Source organism: Lactuca virosa, chromosome 3 (genome assembly GCF_052849685.1).
Source record: "Lactuca virosa cultivar CGN04683 chromosome 3, Lactuca_virosa_CGN04683_v6, whole genome shotgun sequence".
NCBI lineage: Eukaryota > Viridiplantae > Streptophyta > Magnoliopsida > Asterales > Asteraceae > Lactuca > Lactuca virosa.
In genome coordinates, this window is record NC_136428.1 from 234,345,971 (window position 1) to 234,364,897 (window position 18,927).

The following is an 18,927-nucleotide window of genomic DNA, read 5'->3' on the forward strand; positions in this document are numbered from 1 at the left end:
GTAGCGCACGAGTTGCCAGGTATGAATTTATCGACTTATTCTTTTATTAATCAAGTTAAGGTGGTGGAGTGTTGGTGAGTACGTTGGGCGTACATAAGGTACGCACGGTGTACTCGATTCATGCGCACCATCGGGGGGATCCCCGGCGTACGTTGGGTGTACCCATGTGTATGTTGGGCATAACCAAGCCAGGGACAAACCCTAATTTTTAGGTTTTGCACTCTATTTAATGACCTTAAGTCCCCAACTCCCTTACCTTTTCAGCCTCCATTGCCCTTGTAGTGCAAATCTCGAACCCTAAATGTAACGCCCAGTTCCTGGTACGTATCTTAAATAAAGAATATTTGCATACTATACTGGGACTCGACGAGTTGGGGGCTCAACTCGTCGAGTAAGGGACGGATTTTGGACGCGGATGAAAGGGCCTACTCGCCGAGTTGGAAGCCCCGGCTCGACGAGTTGACCTATCTAAGTGAAACCCTAAATTTTAGGGTTTGCACTTTAAACGCACTAACTCGCCTCCCATGCAGCCCCTATCGTCTCCCTTAGTCCAGAATGCCCTAACTTGTGTCCCTTTAGCTTTGTTGAGTGTGTGAGCCATTTTTGAGAGTGTTTGTGTGATTTCAGAGCTAGAGGAAGAAGAAGAATGAGCTAGAAGGTTCAAGGAAGCAGTAGATCCAAGGTTCAAGCTACATTTCCAGCCCCTTAAAGGTATAAAGTTGCTTCCTTGACTTTCCTATTGCTAGATCTCCCCATATTTGAGTTTAGGGCCATCTTTAAGAAAATTTGTGAACCTTTTGAGTATGAAGTGTGATCTTGTAACTTCAGATCCAGATCCCTTTCAGCCCCTATAACCATAAAGTTTACGAAATTATCATGTTTTAGCCCTTCCCTTTGGCCTAGACTTCATTTTACACTTGGAAATGGTGTTTTTGGCTCATGATAATTTGCATGCACGTAAAGTTCGTAACTTTACGTGTAATATGGACCCTAGGAGGTCAAATCTACGTTTTAGATGTGTTAAGCTCGACTGAAAGTGGTTGTATGGATTTGGACATTGAGGGACTCGGAGAGTCGCTTATACGACTCGGCGAGTTGGGTTGTAGTTTCCCTAATCACTTCTGATATTGAACAACTTGTTGAGTGTTGAAGAGAACTCAGCAAGTTGAGCTTGTTTTGGACTTGAAGATCATGGAACTCGACGAGTTCAAGAACAAACTCGGCGAGTTCAAGGCAATATCTCAACTTATATGAAGAATGACTCGACGAGTTCATGGACGAGCTCGGCGAGTTAAGAACAAAAAGGTCCCGATTTTGTATGAAGGTGAACTCGACGAGTTCTTGAAAGAATCGATGAGTAGGATTGAAGTTCCATCATTTTGGTGGATCATGGAACTCGACGAGTTGGTGGACCAACTCGGCGAGTTGAGTCAACCGGATGTTGACTTTGACCAAAAGTTGACTTTTCTGGGGGGGGGGGGGGGTTGACCTTGACTTTGACTTTGACCTGAGTTGACCCTTGAAAGGGTTACGTGTATGAAATGGTAATTAAGGAAGGTTGTTATGTTTAGGAGTTGAGGAGAGTTGATTCGAGCACCAACGACAGTTCGGTTATTGCACGGCATCGAGGTGAGTTACCTTCTAGTAGAAGTGGGTCTACGGCCACAATGTCGGCCTACTAGTAGGGAATGTTTGTCAAGTAGTTGTCTTTGTGATAATTACTTGGGTTTGCCACTATCTGATGTGTTTTACATGCTAGTATGATAGGATGTTATGTGATAGTGGTAGTAAGGGGGAACAGTCCCCATATTTTGTCGATAGGGCCAAAGGGTAGGTTGGGCACCCCAGTATGCCTGACAGTACGATTATGTTATGTTTTTATGTGGTAGTAGTAGGGGTGAAATAGTTCCCGTAACCGGTTGAGATAAACCGCAGGGGTAGGTCGGACACCGTGGTATGTCTGACAGGGGTAGGTTGAGCACCCCGGTATGCTCAACAGGGTAGGTCGGGCACCCAGATATGCCTGAAAGTATGTGTTATGTACGGTATGTGGTATGATGGGAGAACTCACTAAGCTTTGTGCTTACAGTTTTCAGTTTTGTTTTCAGGTACCTCTTCATCGAAGGGGAAAGAGCTGACACGGTAGCAGCGCATCACACACACACACAGGAGTTCCGCATTATGATATTCATGGGATTGTACTCTGACATTATTAATATTTTATGATATGGTTTGAGATATGTGACTATGATTTTATGAAACGATAGGATTCGATAATGTTTTTCAGTAAGCAATTTTATAAGTTACTTAATTAAAAATGAAATTTTTAGTCATGATTTTTGAGATGTTACAAGTTGGTATCAGAGCCTTGGTTTGAGGGATTCAGACACACCTTTAGGGGGTGTCTGGACTCAAATCGAGGGTTTGAAATATTTTTACAAGAAAATAGTTTTTCTAAAAAATTAAAATAAGGAGTTTGAGAAAGAACAAGGTGTGTGATGCGTGCTACCGGCCGAGCTCAAGTAAGTTTTCCCCAAGATACCCATACATGTTATGATATGATATGATATGATTATGAGGATTTCATGCTAGATTAGGGCTAAGGATCTAGGGAGGATGCCTTATATGCCTGCTTTATATGTATGAGAACTTCATGCTAGATTAGGGTTGAGGATCTAGGAAGATGCCTTATGTGCCTAGTATACGTGCTTATTGGGTTACATGTTAGGACTGATTACTCAGTAATATGATGGTCTGAATCGGATATGTTTGGTATGGCTACTCGATGCTCGAATGCTGCTTGCTTTGTGCTTTTAAGGGTTCTAGTTATATTTAGCTAACTAGCAAGAGAATACATTAAGTTACATATTGCGAAGACTAAATAATTTCAGAAGGTTAGTTCTAGCCCTACTGCGTAGCTCTTGTTTGAGTCCAACCGTTGTAGGGTAGGACCTCTCATCCGAAGGATTATCTGGTCTTAGTGATATGTAATGGTATTCGCAAGCTAGTTAGGTAAATGTACCAGGGATTCCTTATGCAGCTGATGGAGGAGAGTAGGTCGGAGAGTTACCTTAGGGCGAGCCTAGGATGAGATTGGTGCGGTAAACAGTAGCAGTAGAAGGGACTTGGCGAAGTCAAGGCAATCCTTGAGGAAAGTACGGATAGATGTGGTAGGTAGTATGGGCTCGTACTACTGGAAGTAGAGGATCCATACTCGAGTCAAGGAGGGTTGAGATAGAACCAGGAAACTTGTAGAATGTGTGAGACCTCTCAAGGTTATGTATGACCCTAACAATTATGTGTTTTGTTTCAGAATGGTGGTGATTACGCGACACGGAGGGGGAGGTTCGGGGTCAGGATCAGGTTCCGGATCAGGTTCCGGATCGATTGCCGAGCCAGTTGATGAGGGACTACGTGAGTTCATTACTTCTGAGATCACGAGAGGCATCCTTGAGTCGACCCCGGTGATTTTCGGGTCGATCAAGGAAGGGATTATCGAGCTGATGGAGGATCGCCTCAGGGTATTTCGGAGTGACATGGCTGCCACTCAGTCAGGGACACACACACTCTCCTTCAAGGATTTCAGTGGATGTGGTACGCCAGACGTCCACGGGGTGAAGGACCCCATCGTTTCCCAGAGATGGATTGCAGACATGGAGTCTGCTCAGTTGACAAGCTTCTGCCCTGAGGGGTCGAAGGTCTGGTATGGTGCAGGATGTTTGAGGGACCGGGATCGAGATTGGTGAGAGGCGGTTAGTGATTCTTTGGGAGCCCCAGCCATTGAGGCTATGACTTGGTCGGATTTTGTGACCAGGTTTAGGGCTGAGTTTGCGCCGGCTGTGGAGCTTCAACAGCTGGCCAGAGAGTTTCTTGATATGAGGCAGACAACGACAGAGTCGGTGGCAGAGATTACTGCCAAGTTTAGGGAGAGGGCCTTACTGGTGCCTCAGTATGCAGGGGATGAGGAGATGCGGAAGACCCGCTATCATGACATGTTGAGAGCTGACATTCGGAAAAATGTCAGCTACTCAGCATGCCCGACATTGGATGACATGATTGCGAAGGCGAGGGAGAGAGAGAGATTGACATTGAGCACCTCCGGAAGAGGAAGGCCGGAGACTGAGCAGTGTATTGGGGTTTCGGGGAAGAAACCCAAGGGGTTCGACTCTAAGTGGAAGGCCATCCGGGCCGAAGCCGCTGTGGGAAGTGCGGCAAGCCACATGAGGGGGTTTGTAGACTAGGGTCATCGGGCTGCTATAAGTGCGGCAAAACTGGGCACTTGGGCAAGGATTGTACTGCTCCTACACCTATCTTCCAGACATCAGACCTGATTTTCTTTCATTGCAATCGGAACGGCCATAAAAAGGCTAACTGCCCGAGATTGACAGTAGCAGCGCCAGCGGCGGCACCAACTCCAGCGACCCTGCGGATTACGGATGGCTGACAGGGCAAGACAGATACTCCGATGTTGAGGAGTCGAGCCTTCCAGCTGACCGCCGAGGAGGCGCGTGTCGCACCTGATGTGGTGACGGGTATGTTTTCTTCTCCCTAACTCTTATTTCATGTCGATTATGATATTTATGTGTTGTATTCATGTGTTATGCTTAGGATCGTTCCATGTGAACGGCATCCCAGTTCAGGTGTTATTCGATTTGGGGGCTACCCGATCATTTTTTTCTCTCGCGCTTAGCAAGAGGTTTTCTGAGTCTTCGGGCATGTTGGATTTCCCTTTAGAGGTCGAGATTGCTGACGACTGATCAGTACGGGCATCAGAACTTTTTTTAGAGATTGTGTTTTGAGACTGTATGAGGAATGCTACCTAGTAGACTTGGTTCCCATTCTGTTGCGTGGGAACAAGCTTATCATAGGCATGGACTGGTTGAGCCCTAATGGGACAGTGATCGACTGTGCACAACAGCTGGTGCAGATCAGGACCCCCGGTGGAGGAGAGCTGGTGATTCAGGGCGAGAGGCCACAGCGAGGACCAGCTTTATGCTCAGCAGTGAGGGCTAGGCGCTACCTTTAGCAGGGTTGCGCCGGGTACGTCGCCTATGTTATGGACACCCGGGAAGCGGGTAAGTCGATGGTGAGTGATGTGTCAGTGGTGCGATAGTACCTGGACGTATTTCCAGAGGAGCTGCCTGGGATACCTCCGGAGAGACAGGTAGAGTTTCGGATCGACCTAGTCCCTGGTGCGGCTCCGATAGCCAAGGCACAATATCGGTTGTCTCCTCCTGAGATGCAGGAGTTATCTACACATCTGCTGGAGCTATTAGACAAAGGATTCATTAAACCTAGCAGTTCACCCTGGGTCGCATCGGATGTGTATAGATTGTTGGATCAGGTGTCTAAGTCCATAACTATTTCTGGTATGTACTTGACCCGGTTGGCATGGTTGAGATCGCTCCTTTGGATCAGTTAGTAATAAAGAGAGATTCTTGGAAGTTAATAAAATCCTCTCTCTCTCTCTCTCTCTCTCTCTCTCTCTCGTCCGTCCGTGGATGTAGGTCATCTTGATCTAACCATGTAAAATATTGTGTTCACTTGATTTACATTTTCAAAAGTTTTATTTCTGCAATTTCACCGAAATTTTTTTGATATTTGTATGAGGTGCTTAACTTGTTTTGTTGTCACCCAACAAACTGGTATCAGAGCTATGGCTGAAGATGGAAAAGTTAACATTGACAAATTCAATGGGCACAATTTCGGTTTTCTGGAAAATGCAAATCGAAGACTACCTCTACCAGAAGAATTTACATGAGCCATTTTCCAAAAGTAACCCTAAAGAAATGAAGCAGGAGGAGCAGGAATTGTTAGATCGGAAGGCACTTGGTGTGGTGAGATTATCATTGGCAAAGAATGTAGCTTATAACATTATCAGTGTGAATACTACTAATGAGTTGATCAATGCACTATCTAACATGTACGAAAAACCTTCAGCAGCGAACAAGGTTCACTTGATTCGACAATTGGTAAATCTGAAGATGAAGGAGGGTCATGACTGATCATTTCAATGAATTTAATTCAATCCTATCAAGGTTGATGCCGGTTGATATTAAATTTGAATATGAAGTCATGGCATTGCTATGATTATCATCTTTGCCTGATAGTTGGTCTGGTATAGGACAGTAGTTAGCAACTCAGTTGGGGGAGCTACGCTGACATTTGAAGGCATTTGCAATTAAATCCTTGGTGAGGATGTACGTAGACGGAGTGTTGGAGAAGCTTCCAATAGTCATTTGAGTACTAAAGATAGATGAAGGGGGTCCAACAAAGGATATGGGGTAGTGGATGATCGAAGTTGAGAAGGAGATGTGGACAGAACAACATGAGGGACGTGACCTGTTGAAACTGCAAAGAGGGTGGTCATGTCAAAAGTCATTTCCCAATGCTCATGGACGATAAAGGCCAAAAAGAGTTGAATATGGAACAAGATTTTAAAGGAGAAGAACTCATTTACTCAGCTGAAAACTCAATAGAATCATGGGTCTTGGATTATGGTGCGTCATTTCACGCTAGACATTCCAAAGATGTGATGCAGAACTTCAGGCATTACCAAGGGAAGGTCAGGCTAGCAGATAACAATGTTTAGGTAACATGGGTGTCGGGGATATGGATCTCAAGACGACTCTGGGTACGGATTGTACTTTGAAGAATGTCAAGTTCATTCCAGATCCAGAAAGGATGTTGATATCAATTGGAAAACTTGATAATAAAAGTCATCATGTTACATTTGGTGATCACAAGTGGAAAATAAAGAAGGGAAACTTGATCATTGCTAATGGTCAGAAACATGGTACACTATTTATGGTGGAGGTTTCTGAAGAGGAAGCAAGCACTACTGAAGGAGTTTGAACATCTATTTTATGCCATAAAATATTTGTTCATATGAGTGAGGAGGGAATGAGGAAGCTTGTATCCAGTTGGAGGATGCCATATTCGAAGAATATGACAGATGCTTCTAAGCCATGTTCTATTGGCAGACAGAAGAAAGTCAGTTTTGCAAAGATAGGAAATCCACCTAAGTTTGGGAAGTCGGGTTCAGTTCATTCTAGTGTTTACAGTCCAAATTCAGATTCTTCAGTGGTAGGATCCGAAAATCATGCAACACCTATCTCTGGTCAAAGGATAGGCAGATGTTTAAGAAGCAGTGGGAGCTCTAATAAACTTGGAAATAGTGGGAGCTCTAGTGATAATGGTTATAATGGTGGAGTTGTAGGTGTTTCAAAGATCAAACCACATATTATCCTGAGGACCATGAAGCAAAGTACTCAAGTGAGGTATTCTCCATCAACCAATCACATATTGATGTATGAGAACGGGTCAAAACCAGAGGCCTTGACGATGAACTCCATACAGTGGGAAAAGGTTATGGGTGACAAGTTGAGCAGACTGCAGAACAATAAGATGTTTCAAGTTAAGGATGCGATTGATGGCGGTAAAACTTGCAAGGGAAGATTGGCGGTCAAAGGAATACAACAGAAGGGAGATGACGATTCTCCAGTTGCGAAGATGACTACAATCACTTCTATATTGAATGCAGTTGCCTCTAAAAGTCTCCATCTAGAGCACCTGGATGTGAATACAACTGATTTCCTTGATGATAACCTGGAAGGAGACATCTTGAAGGCACAACCAGAAAGTGCTCTTACAGTTGGTAAGAAAAAGTTGGTGCTCAAGATGAAAGAAAACTTGTATGGCATGAAGCAAACTTTATAAAAAGTGGTACTTAAAGTTTGATAACTTCCTGAAGAGGAGTGGGTTTACAAGACGTGAGGTTGATCACGGTTGTTACCTCAATAATTTAAGTTCCTCATACATCATCCTCGTATTAAATGTTGATGACGTGTTAATTGTTGGTTCCAACACGCAGAAGATCAATGAGCTTAAGATGTGGCTGACCAGAGAGTTCAAGACAATGAACCAATGGGCTACTAAGCTGAAGAAAGTCCTTAGTATGGAGAACTCAGCATATGAATGTACTAAGGTGTTTACCAGTGAAAAGTTAAAGCTAGACATGGATTCAGCTGCGCTTCTAAGATTTTGAGGATGGGGGTTGGCATAGAGAAGGAGAGAGATAGATATAGTAATGAAGACTTTAAATAGAAAATAAAGTTTTTCAAGCCTTCAAGTGGGAGATTGTTGAGGTATGAAGTTTTGTCTAACGTAGAGCACTTAGAATCAAGTGGAGCACTTGGATGGAGCATTTTAAGTTCATTTGGAGCACTTAGAACTCAATGGAGCACTTGAGGTTCATGGAGCATGTGACAAAGGAACGAATCATTTAAGATGGCTTTGGATCAGCTGACAAAGGAACAGATCAAGTGAAAAAAGGAACAGATCTTCCAAAAGGAGGTTTGGAGCAACTTGGAGTGGTTTGGAGCAACTTGGTGTGTCTTGGAGAAACTTGTAGCACTTAGATAAACATGGAGCAACTTGGAGCACTTGGAGCAACATGGAGCACTTAGAGCACTTGGAGCAACATGGATCACTTGGAGTAACATGGAGCAACATGGAGCATCATGTTGTGCCATGTAGAAGGAAGTTGTTCCATCCTTGGGGATGTTGCGCCAAATGATAGCATGATGCGCCATCATGTCTGGAGTTTCTCCAAGGTGATGTTTAGCCAAGGAGATATTGATCCGAGGAGATGTTCATCAATGAATATGTTGTTTCTCCATCAAGAAGGGGAGTTGATCCATTGAGGAGATGTTGTGCCATCATGGACCATCGTGGTACATGATTTGCCATCTTGATTCCTTTATTGTAACATGTTGATCCCCATATGCTTAGAAGATGATCATGATCAAGAAATACACCATGTTGTGCCACCATCATGGATGGTGGACCATTAGTGTTCATGATGCATCACATGTGCATCATGATGCTCCACTATGGTCAAAGTGGTCCATCATGTGTGCTGTTGATGCTCATGGGTTGTATGACATGGATGAATGTTCCAGAAGATGTTGCATGGTTGAATATGATTGGTTGTCACCATTCATGGGCCTATGGACCAATAGTCTTGGTCCATTAGGGTTTTTGGTCTTATCCCTCAAGTGTAAATAGACTCATATCTCCATAATTGTATGTGCGCAAAAATTTCAAGAGAGTAATCATTGTGAGGTTGAGATCACTCCTTTGGAGCAGTTAGTAAGAAAAAGAGGTTCTCTTTCATTGAGAGCTCAAGTGAGGTGCAACCTTTATGTGAAATTGTATTTGTTCTTGAAAGTAAATAAAACCCTCTCTCTTTTGTTTTCCCGTAGATGTAGGTCACCTTGACCGAACCACGTTATATATTGTGTTCACTTGATTTACATTTTCAAAAGTTTTATTTCTGCAAGTTCGCCGAAGTTTATTTTGATATTTGTCTAACGTGTTGAACTTGTTTTGTTGTCACCCGACATTAACCACCAGATGATAGTCTGGGAGGAGGACGTGGAGAAAACGTTCCGAACTCGTTATGGTCAGTACGAGTTCGTGGTGATGCCGTTTGGGCTCACCAACGTACTAGTAGTGCTCATGGATTTGATGAACCAGGTGTGTAGACCGATGCTCACTCGGTCAGTTATTGTGTTCATTGATGATATTATGGTCTGCTCCAAGACTAGGGAGCAGCATGAGGACCATCTTGAAGAGCTACTTGGAGTACTGAGGCATGAGAGGATTTATGCCATGTTCTCCAAGTGTGAGTTCTATTTACAAGAGGTCCAGTTTTTGGGACATCTCGTCAATCAGAATGAGATTTTGGTCGATCCGGTCAAGATCGAGGAAGTGATGTAGTGGGAGGTCCCGAAGTCCACGTCTGATATTAGAAGCTTCTTAGGATTGGATGGTTATTATTCAAGATTCATTTAGGATTTCTCGAAGATTGTTGTTCCTTTGACCCGCCTGACGAAGAAGGGTGTAGATTTCCGCTGGGGGCTTGAGCAGCAGGTTGCATTTGAGATTCTGAGAGGGAAGTTATATGAGGCCCTGGTATTGATCCTCCCTGATGGTGTTGAGGATTTTGTGGTATTTTGTGATGTGCCGATCACAGGTTTAGGGGTAGTTCTTATGCAGAGGGGTAGAGTCATTACTTATGCATCCAGCTAGTTGAATCCTCATGTGGTTAGATATGTGACTCATGATTTGGAGTTGGGGGCCATTTTTAGGGAGCGTTTGGCAGATAGTTTTGGATGAGGCTCATAAGTCCAAGTTATCGATTCACCCTGGAGCCACAAAGATGTATCAAGACTTGATACTTAGCTACTGGTGGCCATGCATGAAGCGGGAGATCACATGGTATGCAGGGAGATGCATGACCTGTTGGATGGTCAAGGCTAAGAACCATAGGCCGCATGGCAAGTTGCCAAGGTTCCCATGTGGAAATAGGAACAAATCATTATGGATTTCATCATCAAGCTGTCGAGGACTGCCAAGGGATTTGATGTGATTTGGTTTATCATGGATCGGTTCACCAAGAGTGCCCATTTTCTCGCCATCTGAGAGAGCGCTTCAGCCAAGAAGTTGGACTATGTGTATGTGTGCGAGATTGTCCCTCGCCACGGTGTTCCAGTCTCTATTGTATCTGACCGTGATGTATGGTTTACTTCTCAATTTTGACAGAAATTTCATAAGGAGTTGGGTACAAGACTACATTCCATCACTGTTTATCACCCTCAGATTGATGGACAGAGTGAGCGGACCATTCAGACACTCGAGGATATACTGAGGGCATGTGTCATATTTTTTGATGGGAGTTAGAATTCATACCTTCCCCTAGCAGAGTTTCCCTACAACAACAATTATCATTCCAATATTGGTGCACCGCCTTTCTAGCTTCTCTATGGAAGGAAGTGTCATACACCGGTTTATTGGGGAGAGGTCGATCGTAGGGTCATGTGTAGGACCGAGGTGGTCCTCCAGACAACAGAGCTCATCCAGCAGATCGGGTAGAGGTTGCAGACAACTTAGAGCCGATAGAAGAGTTACAGCGATAAACGACGATCAGAGTTGGAGTTCCGGGTCGGGGATATTGAAGTTATCAACCTGGAAGGGTGTTATTCCGAGTGGTGGCTAAGGTAGGCAAGGTGGCCTATCAATTAGATATGTCTGAGGAGATTTGCCATATTCATAGCACCTTTCACGTTTCCTAGCTCCAGAAATGTGTAGCCAACGACTGAGCAGTGATCCCATTGGATGACATTCAGGTGGATGAGCGCCTGAATTGTATGGAAAGGCCGGTAGCAATCTTAGACAAGAAAACAAAATCCTTGCACAACAAGGTGGTACCTTTGGTCAAGTTCTAGTGCAACACTGAAAGGGTTCCGAATGGACTTGGGAACCCGAGGCAGAAATGCGGGAGCACTACCCAAAGTTATTTGCAGCTGAGGACTTCGAGGACGAAGTCTGATTCAAGTGGGGAGAATTGTAACGCCAAGTTTTGGGTATGTTGCTTTTAAGTAATTTTAATATTTTGGATGTTGTACCTTTTGTGACAACTGCCGATTTTTGGATCCAATAGAAGTCAAATGAGCCAACAAAAGCCAAGTAAAGTCAACAAGTCAACGGCTTAGGACACAAAACAATTCGAATTTCGGTTAGTGCATGGACCGAAATCACCATGTGATCTCGGTGGTGCTAGACCGAAATCACATGTGATTTCGGTGGTGTAAGGGGTTTTCGGTGGGGAAAGAAGATAAAAGAGGGTTGACTTCTTGACTTGATGTTCATCATTTCCAATACAAAAATATTACCCAGCATGTATCAATGCATTTATCCAGCAGATAACACATCAAATATCACTTCACCTTCCCTCTTTATCCTTGGTCGACAACACCCCAAACCCCCACCATTTTCGAGTTTCTTCATTGTCTCTCAAGAATCATGTCCAAATCTTCCAAGGAAAAATTCTGCAAGTTGATTCTTAGAATTTTTGGTAAGCATTTCTTGTCAATCTAGTGTTTCTATGCACTTTCATGTTAGATTCACCTCATTTACACACATTATTATGTGTTAAAAGTCATAGGATAACATCACCTTCAAAGATTTCTTCAACCACCTTCAAGTGTTCTAGGCTTGAAGATCTTCAGAATCATCTCTATATCCAACCACAACCACACTTAAAGTGATTTCATACCCCCACATTTTCGAGTTTTTCATGTTTTAGGGGGGGAATAAAAGTAAAGTTTGGTTTATCACACAAATACTTGCATGTTCATCTCTATGTTAAATATAAAACATTATTTGATTGAAATATGGTTATCACTAGTTTTTAGACAATTATTTGTGATATATTAGTTTTGAGATGCAAAACTAACAAAAACAAAACATAAACTATGTTATATAATCATAAGAAAAGTTATGATTACAAAACTACAGGGATTTTGAGACTTTTTACCAAAATATAGTTTTTCTAACAAAAATGGTTACATTCTAGTTATTTCACCATTTTGTGGGATACTACCCAAAATATGTTGTTTAGACCATACATTTTGAAACTAGACAAAAACACCGTTAAAAAGGGGGCAAAAGCTTGAAATGGACTTTTTCATACTGATTTCTCATACTTGTGTTAGATATAAGTCTTAATGACTTAATCTTTTAAAAACATCTAGACAGTATCACTACTATGTATTTATATAAATGATTATATAAATAGTCTTAACAAACAAACTTAATAAACTATAATTGGTATAGTTTGGGAGTCACAAACACTACATTATCAATTCAGAAGAAACATATAATTATTTAAAGGTATATTTATTTTTACACTATGTAACCACTATGGAAGAGTAATGCATTCATTTACAAGAAAAAGGGGTTTTCAGCACACGTAAACCAGTTAATACAATTTTGTGAGACATTTGGCTTCACCGTACCTACCAGAGTACAAACTAAGTCCTGTATTATAACCAGAGTCTCTTGTAGGGAGAGCGTGATACTTGTGTATAGATCTATACGGGACTGACAACGCCGCACCTAAGCTGTTAGCTACAGTTAGACCGGCCAGTCTAGGGTGTCAAATGTCTAACGGTTCCGACGCCTGAAGAACGTCGTAGCAGGCCAACTAGTCATTAGCATGGTTATGATAACTCACATGGGGTATTAACAAAACATTTGGTTTACGGGGATAACATACATTCAAGTAGTTTTATATAAAGATAAAACTCCACAATACTATTTTCCAGTACATCATTACTTACATTTTTAGTCTTGGGTTTAAGACTTACAGTTCATTTTTAAAGAAAATATTGGATTTCTGAAAGCACACTCTATCATTTTACAAGGAAAAGCTACCGATTTCTCTCATACAAAACGCTTATGAACTCACCAACTTAATTGTTGACACTTTTCAAAATCACTTGTATTCTCAGGAAATCAGTAGACAGGTAATCGAAACGGTTTTGAGGATGGGGCGTCGCAACGTCACGTCAGTTATTTAGTCATATATATATGGTATCTAGTAAACAATGTTTTTGGGATACAATGTATACTTACTAAGTATTCAATATGATGGTTGTAATGCTTTGATCACTACTATTCATTTGTTATGATACTGTACATGAAAGTCATCCACCCCCAGACATTTCCGCCGTTCTGGTTTGGGGTGTGACAGATTGGTACCAGAGCATTGTTTATAGTGAACTAAGTATATCAAACCATATAAGATATACGACTATAAATACAATGGGGCTAAAACACTCTAACTAAAAGTATACTTTTAAAATATAAGTATTTTTACAAAAGTATACGTAAATGAATACATACTAGAACAGTGTCATAATAAAAAACATATATAAGTATTAAGCTAAGTTGGACGCTACAGTTAAGCCTAAATAGTTATGTACTAATATCTGGGATGAATATAGCCTGATCAACTATATTCATGCGATATATGACTAACATGTGTCTCGGAATGGTCGTGGTGAACAACGAATCTAAAACTTACCAACCCTATATACCAAGAAACTCTAGAATCAAACATAAAGTGAAAAATACTATAGGAGTATTTTAGAATACTACAGAGTCATACACTTAAACCCTTCATTCATTTCTCATATCTCTATTCTTGCACAGACGTCATGGCAGGATTCCATGTGCCCGGAGACCCCTATTTCCCTAACCAGGGAAATGGCGGATGGATCGAAAAGGATCCTAAAGAGGATCCTGAGGAGATAATGGAGGAAGAGCCCGAAGAGGATCCTGAAGAGGATCAGAGGAGGAAGAAGACGAGGAGGAGGTAGAAGAGGACTCGGACGCAGAGTCCGACGTCATTAATCCCCCTTATATCGCACGGGTTCCCACTCATCGTCTGGGTTACCAGGGGCCCACCCCCCGTTGGACGGAGGACCTGGAGAGGTGGAGACAACAACAACACCAACGTTCCCCATACGACATGGAGCGAGGTTTCTATAACCTCATTCACGGAGGACCGACGGACAGGGTCCTCCCTGTCATGGTCCAGCGGATCACACACCTCGGGGATCAGACCAGAGCATCGGCGAATCGGATCTTGGAGATGGGGGCTGCTGCGGAGATCACTGACGTACGAGCGCGACGACTGGAGAGGGACTAACCCCGGACATGTAGTCTCATTGACAGTCTCCATGAGGATCTCACCACCGCTCGAGCGGAAGTGAGAGAGTACCAGGAAAGACACTCAGCTCTCGAGGAGAGGGTGATTGCAGTTAAGCGTTGGATAGTTGAAGATGCAGGCCTCCATGACTTCATCTCATGGCTAACATGAGACCACCCACAGCGAGTAGGGCTCATACTACTCGCATTTTGTTATAGACTAGGCTTACGAGTAGGCGTTGGTGCTACTCTTTCCTACATGTAGGTACGACCCTATGAGTAAGTGAGTACACTATTCAAGGGGTCGTTATGCTACCAATTTTCTTTTATGTAATGTAAACCTCCTTAAAGGTCAATTTTCAAAAACTATGTACTAATACATCTTTTCAATGAAATTTGCATGCATCTTATTTCATTGGGTGTTGTTATTTGTTATGCAATTGTTTACTTCTTTCCATTTATGAATTGCTTGCAAATTTCAACAATAACAGGACTTAATACACATATAACCAAGACATTCCATTACGGTAATGCCTGATTCATGACCATTATCAAAGAATTATCATTATCCCACCTCTAAACTTTATGGCAGAAAGATGTCACCGCGAATAGTTAGAAGACGTGTCGTTAACACCGCAACAACACCACCACCACCACCACCTCCACCACCTCCACCGATGGACTCTGCTGTGTTCCAGGCTACTGTAACTGCCGTTCTGGCTACCGCCATGGCCCAAATCAGCAGTAACGGCACGAATGGGAATGGGAATGGAAACGGCAACGGACGCGGGAACGCGACTGGCAGTTCCAATCTGAGTGACAACCAGGGGCACTAACGGATGTGCTCCTACAAAGAATTTATGAACTGCAAGCCCAGGACCTATCATGGCGACTGCGGAGTCGTTTCTTTGACAACGTGTTTTGAGAAGACCGAGTCCATATTCGAAATTCGTGCATGCCCGGACGAGTTCAAGGTTAAATATGCAGCGTGTACATTCGCGGACTCGGCCTTGTCGTGGTGGAACGACCATGTTAAAACTCTGACTTTAGCTGTGGAAAAAGCCATGAGCTGGGAGGACCTGAAAGCTATGATGCTCGAGGAATACTGTCCAAGGAGCAAGATGCAGAAGCTGGAACAGGAACTGTGGGAACACTCTATGAAAGGATCTAATATTGCCACCTACACAACCCAATATAACGAACTAGCAACTCTGTGCCCGGGAATGGTCACCCCGGAGGCCAAGAAAGTGGAACGTTACATTTGGGGTCTATCCCCTCAGATCCAGGGAATGGTCATATACGCCAACCCGAGCACCCTCGATATTTCCCTAACGCAACGACTCAAACAACTACGAGTGCTCCCAAGACGATGAGACGCATGCGCTATACCGTCGAGTATTGCTTGCGAAGCAACCGCAACTCGTTGTAGGTCCTCTCCTTACATTACAGTCGAGTAGCTTTCACTCCTTCGCTTGCAATGTGCGGTTGGTTTACCTAACGCATGGCTTCCCCAACGCCAATAGTCGCATGAGTTCTCCTAGACCGGAACCCATGCCTTTAAACAAACCGCATGATGCGTTCCGGAGTTGCCGTTGTTCTGTTACCGCCTTGTCGTCTTGGGTGGGGAAGGATACGACAGGCTCAATTCAAGGACACTCAATTTCAGGCTTTCGAAGCTCTGACGCTTTCTGTCACATTTGTTCTCTCTTTTGTTTACCTATCATTTTCACTTTCTTTAACCGTACTTAGGTAGCTCTTCGTTCGTTCGGCAGAGGCGTAGAGCTATCTACTTGGGCACGACTGGCTCTGCTACGCTAGGTTCTCCCTATGGCGCTACGCATCGTTCCCTTCGGTCGAGCGAATCCCATTGTTTCGGTCCGAGAATCCCTATGTCTGAGGTCGAGCAGCTACGCTCTCGTTAGTCAATGTTAGATCCTCGTATGTCGCCACTCTCGTCACTGGGCGTTCTCACTTTTTCCTTGTTATCACAGGACACTCTTCCAGGTTGTTCCTTGTTGACCGGCCTTGTGATTCTCGTTATAAAATATAGTGCCCAACTGTTTAAAGGAACGGGTGATGTCTCGGGATCCGCTCTAGTCGAGTAAGAGATTTCCCCTGTAGAGTAGTCTCCATATCAGTCCATGGGGTAAGGTGCAATTGCCTTCTTAGAGCCAGTAACTTCGTACTTTAAATTGGAGAAAAAAGAGTTCCAGAGGCATCTTCCATTCATCTCTATTTTGGTTTTTCTGCACCATATTTTGATCTCCCTTTTCTTTGATCCGGAATTCCCAACAAATCCTTGACTCCTCGAATACAATGGGATTTCACACCTGGCGAATCTTTCACTCTACCTCCTCTTATTAAGACTATAGAATGTTCCTGCGAATTATGACCTTCCCCCGGAATGTGAGCAAATATATCATGTCAATTGCTCAACCGTACTTTGGCTACCTTACGTGGAGCTGAATTTGGTTTTTTCGGTGTTCTCGTTGGTACACGCGGGCGTACTCCTTGCTTCTGGGGACATTAATCCGAAGCTCGAGTACGGTCCGTGCGCCGTTTTCTTCTCTACCATGACGAATCAATTGATTTAATGTAGGCATCGGTCGCTCTTTCTTTCTTTTGTCCTTCGCCCCAATTTTTCCCCTGTAATGTAACTAGTGTTTACTCCCGATCCGAAGCACCCCTTTTCCATTCATAGAGAGATCCAATCGTCAAAATCAATAAAAAGGCCATCATGGACCAAGATCCAAAGGGATCAATCTTGTTGGGAGGTACTGCCCAAGGAAAGGAAAAGGTGACTTCCGGATCAGGGATAATAAATAAAATAGAAACAAGATAAAATCGTATATCAAAACGACTTCTGGCATCACCGAAAGGATCGAAACCACATTTGTAGGCCGACAATTTTTCTGGGTAGGTCGAACTGTTGGAAGCAAATGGAAAAGGAACACCGAGTGGGATCAAAGAAACTAGCGGACTGATCACTAAATAGATAAAAATAGGTGCAAATTCTTACATCACCACAGCCCACTTTGTTTTCTCGCTCCTTGCTCGCGGAGCGGCATACCGAAAAAAAGATAGGATTTGAATCGATGACTTAAGCCCTTGCGCTATTCCCCCCTGATCGCATCGTAGATAGCAGTCAGAGTCAGTACGCTTTCTACTCTCTTTATATTATATATGAAAATAGATAAGAAAGGAGGGTTGCCGAGGCCCGGAACTTCTCCGAGAGGTTCCTTTCGATACTCTGCGCACATCGGTAAAGGCCTTACTCTATTCCTTGTCAAGAATAGTGGCCTTAGTCTACTACTATCGGCTATCTCACTCTCGGGAAATCGGGGGTTTTGTCGGGGAATCGGTGTCGTGGTGGTGCTACGAGATGGCGATTTATCGTATAGAAGAATGGATCCGCGGACCTATTGATTGACCATAGATGCAAACCGATTGACTGCTACCTAAGAGAAGATAAGTAGTTCTTCTATCGTTCAAGGGCAAGGGGAAAACATGTAGCGGCTTGCCTAGATCTCGTATTTCCCAAGTAGTCCGTCGGTCAAACCAACGATTCTCCTCTCAAAGTAATAAAGAGATCCTTTTCTTTTTCCGGTATGTAGCTCCGCGAGCAAGGAGCGCATTATCAGAGCAGGGCGAAAACGAACATAGGATCATGGCCCTTTTCTTCTTTCTTTTGCTGCTGATCTCACATCGAGAGCATCTCCTTCGTGTTTAGGATGATCGGATGAGAGATCTTCCTCCGACTCCGAGAAATCAGTCAAGCGGGAGGCTACCCTCGACTTACCTCTCTCTATAAAAACCCCCTCCCCAGACGAGAGCATAAGCTCCAGGATGAGTATGTCCTGGATTACCGGATTCATTCTCGTCCTGATCCACCATGCTATTTTTTTCGAAATAAAAAAAGATTCTAGGAGAGGGCTCGTAATGATCTTATCAAAGATCACAAGGTACTGAAGTGGCCGGATAGGGGGGGTCTGTAGGTTTTTGTGAAAGGGATGTTCTTATCATGTTATTGCTGAAAATAAAAAGCGAATTCCTCTATTTGATGTCGATTCACCCACACTTCCATTCCTTGTAGAGGAAGGCTAACTGCTTGCTGGCTGGGAGTTGTATGAGCGGTAACGTCCACGTACGGCTCCGTGAGAAGGGCGGTGGACAGAAATGGCCTTGTTGTACCTCACTCTCGTCTTCAATGGGGTCTGCTCTTTCTTTTTTGGGAGAGTATGCCAATATGATCTTAATGAGGTGCGGGGCTTTGCATCTGACATTCGCTGGGCTTCCCTCTTCGGGAGCCTACGTCCCGGCGTTTTTGTGCAATAAACCCCTCCGGCCGAAGACTAGTGGTAGGTGGTC

General features: G+C 43.6%; 1 protein-coding gene across 1 annotated transcript in view; it reads right to left on the bottom strand.

Moving 5' to 3' along the window:
• Positions 1-16,770: 16,770 nt before the first annotated feature.
• LOC145167047 (uncharacterized) overlaps positions 16,771-18,927 on the bottom strand; it is a 2,462-nt gene continuing 305 nt past the window's right edge. Inside the window, 4 exon segments of the mRNA XM_079086134.1 lie at positions 16,771-18,451; positions 18,576-18,665; positions 18,667-18,880; positions 18,883-18,927. The exon segment at positions 18,883-18,927 is cut by the window's right edge and continues 76 nt beyond it. Of these exon segments, the coding sequence (XP_078942260.1) occupies positions 18,355-18,451; positions 18,576-18,665; positions 18,667-18,880; positions 18,883-18,927 (446 nt within the window). The 3' untranslated portion in view covers positions 16,771-18,354.